Source organism: Nansenia antarctica (genome assembly GCF_963989245.1).
Source record: "Nansenia antarctica genome assembly, chromosome: 10".
Taxonomy (NCBI): domain Eukaryota; kingdom Metazoa; phylum Chordata; class Actinopteri; order Argentiniformes; family Microstomatidae; genus Nansenia; species Nansenia antarctica.
Genome location: NC_137680.1, coordinates 1,987,265 through 1,996,468, shown reverse-complemented (window position 1 = coordinate 1,996,468; position 9,204 = coordinate 1,987,265). Strand labels below are relative to the sequence as shown.

Genomic DNA, 9,204 nt, shown 5'->3' with positions numbered 1-9,204 from the left:
TTTTACAATCTGTTCAATTTTCACTAAAATAAGAAAAACGAATTGAAGAGTATCCGTGTCCTTCAGGCCAGCCTTTCAGTCGGCGTCAGTAGACCGAACAACTAGAAAGAGACTCTCCACACACAGACAAGAACCACAGGCACTGAATGGGGCTGAAGTCTTTATTATAAATCATTTACATGTATAAAGTAACATATTAATAATCGTTTCCAGACACCTTATCTCTTATCAGGGGTTAAAGCAGCCTGTTAAGATATCCAGCCCTCCCTGTGAGCACGGGGGGAGGGGCAACAGTAGGTCTAACTATCAAAGCATACAGCAGGAGGTGGGTCAGAGGTCAATCATTACCCCAGAACTCTTGATGACTCTGCGTCACTGAAACGACTCAGGGAGAGTTACGTTCACTCCCCTTTGGCAGCTTTTCAGAAGTAGTACTGTTTATAAATCATAAATGCTTATAAACCATTTATAAACAAGGATAACTCTTTATAAACGACACTTGACGTGTTTATAAAGCAAGAATGTACTGTTCACAGCAGGTAGAAAAAACAGACAGACAGGGATATCTGTGTACATCCCAGAGAGAGAGAGAGCGAGATATGCCGGTAGAAAAAACTACTGCTATAAAATAGCATCCCAGATTGACAAATCACACAACAAAGGGAGAAAGGGGGGGTCCGTTGAGTGAGACGATCCACTCATCTTGTCCCAGAGTCTCTCTGTTTCTGAGCCGTGGAGAAGGGGGGCGGGGGAGGGGGTGATCGCAAGCAACTGCAGTCTAAGACTGTGTGAGTAAGTGTGTGTTCATGTAAGTGTGTTGTGTGTATTGCTGTGTGTACATCAGTGTATGCACGTGTATGACAGCGAGGGTGTGTGTGCACGATGGCATGTGTGTGTCACACCCACGTCAGCAGCTCCTGTGCCCAGGTCTTGAGGGCAGAGGTGGTGTCCTGAAGGAGGTGCCAGGTGGAGTTGGTGAAGGAGAGCGCGTGACTCTGGAGACACGATACCGACACCTCACCACTGTAAAACACACAAAAAATTATAATTATTACTTGTTACAAAATCTATCCACTAGAGACAATAAAAGCAATAGTGAGCAAACACGTCAGATATACAGACTTCAACAAACAAATGCATTTCATGGGTACGGTAAAAAAGCAAAACATGAAGTGAAACTGAGGTTTCAATACACCGTTTGTCCTCTGTTTCAGGCTTTGGAAATAAAGCTATCCATTTCTAAAAACATAATCCTCTGAACAACCATTCAAAGCGTCTCTCCTAACCAAAATACCCCAGGGTGCTTTGTCCGCATTTTTTTTTTTTTTTTTTTTTTACAAAGCAAGAGGTTATTTTATGTTACTGACTTGCAGGAGTCCTGTAGGCTGGTCCAGGCTTGCTGTAATAGGTCTGGTATGTATGATAGGGCAGGCAGCAGGTAATTCTGCTGGATGAATAGTAGAAGCTGCTTTAGGTACTCCAACACCTGGAACACGCTGTCTGGAGTGTTGGCGTATATCTAGGGAGAGGGAAAACACAAACACTTGTCAGTGGACTGAAAACACACAACTAGACAATACTTAATCAACATATAATCAACACACACAATTACATGCTCTTCTCTTTTTATCAGCAAATAAGTATGTATGTATATGTGTGTGTGCGTGTGTGTGTGTGTGTGTGTGTGTGTGTGTGTGTCTTACCCATTCTATGAGCAGAGGTGTATTTACTCTGAGCCAGATGATAGGTTGCGAGATGTGTTCAGAGATAAGCACTGCGGCGGCCTTCGTCCTGTCCCAGCCCTGCTCCGCCATCGGCCCCAACACACGCACACTCTCAGAGTAGTAATACGGAGTGTTTGTCTCCAGCCAGCTAGAAGGAAACAGCACACGGTTCCTATCATCCTCATTCTTAACATAAACGTTGTAATAAGGATGGAATTGCCTGGATGCTGGTTAGGGAGGTTGGATGTTAGTGAGTTAGTTAGTTAGTGGTGAGAGGGTCAGAGTTTGGCAGTAGTGGACGGGGGTCAGAGGTTAAGAGTGATGAAGAGAAAGGGAAGCCCACCTGAAACCCTGCTGGGAGTAGAGGTTCACTCTGCTCCAGGCCTGCTGGGACACAGCCATCACCCCCGAGCTGTCCAGATACCTGGCTGTGCTGGAGGCTACAACACAAATCAAGGTTGTTTAGGAGATGTGTGTGTGTGTGTGTGTGTGTGTGTGTGTGAGAGTCTGATCATTATCGTTCATCCCCCACGGGGACATGGTATATCTCCACTCCTGATATTCATGTGTACATTTAGAACAGATCCTAATGCCTAAACATAGCCAATTCATTCTTGGTATCTTTTCTGATGTTCAAGTACAGTGTTAACAGCCCAATGACTTCTCTGTCTTTTGAAAGTGAAGCTCTAGCTTCCTGGGGTGTATTCCATCCACATCGCTAAAGGAAAATCCAGTGAGACTCCATCTCTCGAGACAAAATAAGCCTGGATTTTCCTTTAAGCGACGTTGATGGAATACCCCCCCGGGTTGAGAAGTTACACTGTTGCAATGTTGTTTGCATTGTTTCAATAGCCTGCCGCATCTCTCCTCTAGCTTTCCTTTGGGGCGGCTGTGGCACAGGAGGTAGAGTCGCCGTCTAATGATCACAAGGTTGGCAGATTAGCGTTTCGGGCCACATGTCAAAGTGTCCTTGGGCAAGACACTGAACCCCAAAATTGCTCCCAGTGAGCGGGCCAGCGCCTTGCATGGCAGCTTGCCGCCATTGGTGTGTGAGTGGGTGAATGAGAGGCCTTTGTAAAGCGCTTTGGAGTAGCAAAAAAGGCGCTATATAAGTGCAGTCCATTTACCATTTCCTTGCATGTGTGGTGCTGCATGCAAATGTGCCTGGCAAAGACAGCTAACAAGTTGAAAATAGAAGCTGCATTGCACAAACGAGAATAATTTGCCATGTCGAAATACAGTGTCCAGCCATAGAAAATGACGTCGAATTCCATGAAATACGTTTCTAAAAAGGCCAAATGTTATTGTTTTTTTCACGAGAGGCCCCCCCGGACCCGCCGGAGGCTGAAGAGTTTTCCGTTTCACACACAGCAGAGTGTCGGGGCAGCAGGGTTTCTGTCACACCTGAGAAGGAGCCGTGGGATCTGACGTCGTGAGCAATGAAGCCAGCAGCGAACACCAGCAGAGCCATCATCAGTTTGTACCAGGGGACCCAGGGCCCTCGCATCTTCAACTGGAGGTCCTAGAGGAGAGAGAGGGGAGGGGGAGATTAAATTAAGCAAGTTGTTAAGAGTCGAGACTAGTGAGTAGAGACTCCTTGAAATCACAAAACACCTCATGCATTAAAGTACCTGAAATATTGTATCATGGTCAATTCGTCTTTCACAGTTTTCAGAGGCTTAAGGCCCTTGCACACCAATGCGTTTTTTACGTCCATTAAAAAAATAAATTAGAACTTATGTTGTGTCAATCACGCTTGCACACCGAATCCGTAATATTCGTTTGTCAAAAAAATTATCGGAACAGGTGCGATTTTCTGCGTTTTTCGCGTCCGTCAAAAGCCTTTTGAGAGTTGTTTTTGACCACTCCGCCATGGTATAGACTGGGACACATCGTCAAATTAGAACTGCAGGACAGTTGGATTAATGTATACGGAAGCCGTAATGTCTCAAGTATTATCTCGGCGGTTAGTCGAGTGAAAGAAAAACAACATACAGATGATAATTCACACAATATAATACCACGAAAGCGTACGGCACTAAACAATAACATTCATTTGGGCAGCATCACTAAACAATAACATTCATTTGGGCAGCATCCTACTCAAACTCAGGCAGAAGGGCAGGGTCCGGGCAGGTTCACAGACTGCCAGTGCATCATACATCATTCAGCTGGTTATAGCGGTTTCTTTTTCTATTCTACTATTCTATTGTAGTGCCGGAGGAAAAAGGAAAGACGTAGGCAACGTAATGATAACTGTTTAATCAAAATAACAACTTGTACACTCCGTACAGGACCAGGAAATCGATCACCAAAACACTTGTATCTAAACAGGAAGTTGCAACGTTAATAATCCTCCCCTCTGCCCCTAGTGCCAGAACTGGTTCCCTCCCACTACACAACCAACAGTAAGAGGAGAACATGAACCCATAATGTAGTCACTACACCAGCCCCCCCAGTGTTCACCTCAATATTGGAAATCCTCACGGCGAGGAGGGCGTATGGCCCGGCCCCTACGATCGTAGGTAAAGTCAGGAGGTGCGGGAGGAGGTGTGACATCGCCCATCACGTCCTCCTGCAGGGAAGGACGGGGGGCAGTGACGACCGGGGGCTCGCGAGCCGCGGGGGGTTGTCGGGGTCGGAGGGGGGAATGGCCAGGGCGCTGCAGGGGAGGCAGGACTGGAGGCCGGCCTCTGCGCGGTGGCAGGGCCAAGTCCAGGGGCAGTTCAAGGTCCAAGTGGGCCGGTTTGAGGCGATCAACGGACACACACTCAGGCCTACCCCCCATGTCAACCATGAAGTTCTTGGCTCCGGCCTCGATGACACGGAAAGGCCCGTCATAAGGAGGACGTAGTGGAGTCCTGTGGCCATCATGACGAATGAAAACGAACCTCGCCGAGTGCAGCTCCGGGGGCACCCTCGAAGTAGGGACACCATGCTGCGTAGTCGGGACCGGGACGAAGGTCCTGGCGCTGTCCAGCAGGGAGGCGCGCTGAGCGGCGGCGGACCAGGGCTCCGTTGACTTGGGAATGAAGTCACCGGGGACCCGCAGCGGCTGTCCAAACACCAGCTCAGCGGACGACGACTGGAGGTCCTCCTTAGGCGCTGTCCTGAGCCCCAGCATGACCCACGGCAGCTTGTCAAGCCAGTCGCTGTCCGTGAGGCTGGCTCGAAGGGCGGCCTTCATGGATCGATGGAAACGCTCACAGAGCCCGTTCGCCTGCGGGTGATAGGCGGTTGTGCGGTGGAGCTTGACCCCCAGATTCTCCGCCACCGCTGCCCACAGCTCTGAAGTAAACTGTGAGCCACGGTCAGAGGAGAGATCAGCAGGGGTGCCGTAGCGGGAGACCCACACCGCGATGAACGCCCGGGCCAGGTCGGGGGCTGTCGTTGAGGAGAGCGGAACTGCCTCCGGCCAGCGAGTCGTCCTGTCCACCATGGTAAAGAGATAGGTGTATCCGTGCGAGGGGGGCAGCGGCCCTACCAGGTCCACGTTTACATGATCGAACCTCCGCTCAGGCACAGAGAACTGCTCCAGGGGGGCCTTGACGTGTCGATGCACCTTGGCGCGCTGGCAGGCGATGCACGTGTCTACCCAGGCCCTCACATCCCTCTTGAGCCCATGCCAGACGAATTTCTCTGACACCAGCCGCGAGGACGGTTTCCTACCAGGGTGAGACAAGCCGTGTATCGCCTCGAAGGCGGGGCGCCTCCAGTTGGCGGGGACCACCGGTCGTGGCTGACCCATGGAGACGTCGCACAGGAGCGTGGCCCCTGCGTCACCGAAAACCACCTCTTCTAGGCGCAGTCCTGTGTCCGACAACTTGAGAGCCTGGACGGCGGGGTCGGCGGCCTGGTCTGCAGCCATGCGCGCGTAGTCCAAATGGCGTGATTACGGCCGTCTTAGGGACATCCTCGGGGTGCACCGGCACCTGATGGTACCCCCGTACCAGGTCCACTTTGGAGAAGAAGCGTTTGCCTGCCAGGTTCGCTGAAAAGTCCTGGACATGTGGGACCGGGTAGCGGTCAGGCTTGGACGCGTCGTTGAGGCGGCGGTAGTCCCCACATGGGCGCCACCCGCCGTCTGACTTAGGGACGATGTGCAGGGGAGACGCCCAGGGGCTGCTCGAGCGCCGAACGATGCCCACCTGCTCCATATGCGCAAACTCCGCCCTGGCGATGGCCAGCTTCTCCGGGTTGAGGCGCCTGGCCCTGGCGTGGAGGGGAGGCCCCTCGGTCTCGATGTGGTGCTCCACTCCGTGCTTCACCGTGGGCGCGGAGAAGGTGGGCTTGGTAAGGTCGGGGAATTCGGCGAGCAGCCGAAGGTACTGGTCACTTTCGGCGAGCGTATTGGACCACCCGCTGTAGACCGCCTCCCCCTGCGTACAGGCGAAGGAAGCGAAAGTCTGTGAGTTGACCAGGCGCCTGTTCCCCACGTCCACCAACAGGTTGTGGGCGCACAGAAAATCCGCACCAAGGAGGGGAAATGTGACAGCCGCTATGACAAAATCCCACGAAAAGCATTGTCCTCCGAAGCACACGTCCACCGCCCTAGTGCCATAAGAGCAGATAGGTGTGCCGTCCGCGCCCGCCAACTGCGGACCACGCTCCTCCTTCGCCACATCCGATCTCTCTGCCGGAATGATGCTCCACTGGGCACCTGTGTCACAAAGAAAACTGCGACCAGAGGCGGTGTCTTGTATGAAGAGCAGCCTGTTGGTGACGCCAGCGCTCAGGGCCACTACTGAGTGCCGGCCCCGCCGTTTCCCGTCGGTCCGAAGGTGCAGGGTGAGCGGCACCGTTTGGCCTTGGCGCCAAAAGTGGCGTGGTAGAAACAATGGCCCGCAGCGTTACCCTGCTGGCCAGAAGGTCTGGCGTCATCCTTCGCTCTCCTGCGACGGTCGGGTGGCGGGGCGGCCGCGGGAGCGAGCAGGTCGGGGGACCGTTGAGGCATGGCCAAGACGAACCGGTCCGCCTCCCTGGCCAGGGCGCGGGGCTCCATGATGGCGGTGTTGGCCAGCGCCATCCTAACTTGAGCTGGCAATGTGCGCATGAACAGCTCTGTGAAGAGGATCATGGGGTCTTCTGTACCGAGCAGGTTTAGCATCCTCTCCATGCGCGCAGAAGGCCTCTCGTCACCCAAGTCCGACATGGCAAATAGGCGACGCACCCTCTCCGCAGTGGACAGTTCAAATGTCTCTAGAAGCAGGGCCTTGAGGCGCTCATATTTGTTCGTCGTCGGGGGAGCAGACAAAAAACCTACCACTCGAGCTGCGGTGGAGCTGCCCAACATTGCCACAGCATGGTTGTACCGGTCGTCGTCGTCATCGATGTCACTTTTGTTAAAATGTGCCTCTACAATAGCAAACCATGCAGCAGGCGTTGAGTCCCAGAATTCTGGTAGCTTGAGAGTGGGAGTGTGCGCACCACGCGTTACCCTGACAGGGGATGGTGATGGCTGCCGCTGGTTTGAACGTCTTCCTCGCCCGGACATTTTGCAGGATTGCAATGTTCGCTCGCTGGTTTTTGTACACAATCACGTTAACAAAAATCCACGTCGGGGGTCACCAGTGTAGTGCCGGAGGAAAAAGGAAAGACGTAGGCAACGTAATGATAACTGTTTAATCAAAATAACAACTTGTACACTCCGTACAGGACCAGGAAATCGATCACCAAAACACTTGTATCTAAACAGGAAGTTGCAACGTTAATAATCCTCCCCTCTGCCCCTAGTGCCAGAACTGGTTCCCTCCCACTACACAACCAACAGTAAGAGGAGAACATGAACCCATAATGTAGTCACTACACCATTCTACTTCTGCATCTCCCTGGGTATTCCTAGACCAGATGGCAAACAGTAAAGAAATGCCACAATATACCAGGACTTAAGAAACGAGATGCCCAACAAAGGATTGGACAAACCCTGGCCTATTTTGCGCAACAAGTAGACTCTGATGCAGCGGAGACAGGGTTGCCAGATGGGCTGGTTTTGGGTGGATTTAGCCGTTTTTAGACTGTGGTTAGGTTGGAAATTCTCAATCCCATCTGGCAACCCTGAGCGGAGAGTCTACAAATGGTATGATTACAGATATCACACTGCAGGAGATGCACACCACGCTTTGTTAAAAGAAATAAAGATGTATTGTACTTTTCTGCTGATAATACATTCTACTGATGTGGTCTACCATTTGGTTTTAGTTATATTGCTCTCAGTTGTTTGTACCTTTTGCTAAATCAAGCATTTAGAATGTAGAGTGCATATTGCGAAAGTTCGCAACGTAAAAAAAACGCAACGGACTCCGCAACGGACCGGTGTGCAAGGTCTCTGTGCGTAACGTTTTTTTCGGATGACGGATTAAAAAATACGCATGCGAAAACACACGCATTGGTGTGCAAAGACCTTTAATCTCTGCCATTGGCAAGAGATGATAATATTGATTTTGTGCCTTTTACACTAATATCATGTCTGAGAAATGGGTAGGCTAATGTGAGTGTCTTACGAGCAGGGCTGGACTGGGACAAAAATTAGGCCCTGGCATTTTTGGCCCAGACAGGCCCACCCCAATAGGTCGGACCACACCAGCACAAAAATACTTGCCTTATATACTCGTCTTATATACTGTGCTGTACAGTCATATGACAAACTGTAGTATTCCCCCAAACCACTACAAAGACGACTACATACAGTAAGCAATGGTACCAGTGCATGTAGACCAGTGTACTCAGTGATCAGATTCCAGAGCGAATTTACGAACGCAGCCTTGTTGTTCTAGATTTTTTTTCCCATTATCAACCTATCATTGCGCTTTAGAGTAAAACAAAGCACGCAACTGTCGCGTCTATCTTTTCATGGCAACTCTACATTGTGATTTACAAGGGATATTAACTAATATTAAGTAATATTATTACTTGGTTACATTTTGCAATTGATCCGCGGTACACATGCGTGCCGAACCGTGGGGGGCGATCCGTTACACCCCTAACAGCTACCTACGTATATTTTCCTTACCGGGTCAACGGTTACAGGCTGACTCGGCCCCGCTTCTTCTGTATCCTCTCTATCCTCTGTATCTGTACCCTGCTCCCGCTCCTCCCTGCTAGCCTCCTCTTCAACCCTAACCCTAACCCTAAACCTCTGTATCTGTACCCTGCTCCCGCTCCTCCCTGCTAGCCTCCTCTTCAACCCTAACCCTAAACCTCTGTATCTGTACCCTGCCAGCCTCCCTTCCGTTTTAGTGTGCTTTTGCGCTCCATCTCTCTCAGTATCTATCTAGTAACTATCCAGGCTAACAAAATTTATTTTGCCGGCCGGCTCGGCCCAAAACTACCGCGGAACTGAGACGGAGGTCTGGTGCTGCGTGCGTGACCCCTGACCCCCCCCCCCCCCTTCTCTCTGTTGATTGGGCCAGCCCAGTGCCTGTATAGAAAATTGACCAATGGGCCGCTGTCCCCGATTTATGGGCCGTTCAATGGTAGCTTT

The 9,204-nt window shown here is 51.1% G+C and overlaps 1 protein-coding gene across 1 annotated transcript in view; it reads right to left on the bottom strand.

Annotated features, from left to right (window-relative positions):
- Window positions 1-896: 896 nt before the first annotated feature.
- The window catches only part of LOC308166227 (transmembrane protein 214-A-like), a gene marked incomplete at its 3' end in the record, with an annotated part of 20,517 nt that continues 12,209 nt past the window's right edge, over window positions 897-9,204 (bottom strand). The window contains exons 13-17 of the mRNA XM_080540492.1: window positions 3,129-3,246; window positions 2,068-2,164; window positions 1,704-1,872; window positions 1,368-1,519; window positions 897-1,023 (exon numbers count right to left, since the gene is read on the bottom strand). Of these exons, the coding sequence (XP_080396618.1) occupies window positions 897-1,023; window positions 1,368-1,519; window positions 1,704-1,872; window positions 2,068-2,164; window positions 3,129-3,246 (663 nt within the window). The remainder of the gene's footprint in view (window positions 1,024-1,367; window positions 1,520-1,703; window positions 1,873-2,067; window positions 2,165-3,128; window positions 3,247-9,204) is intronic.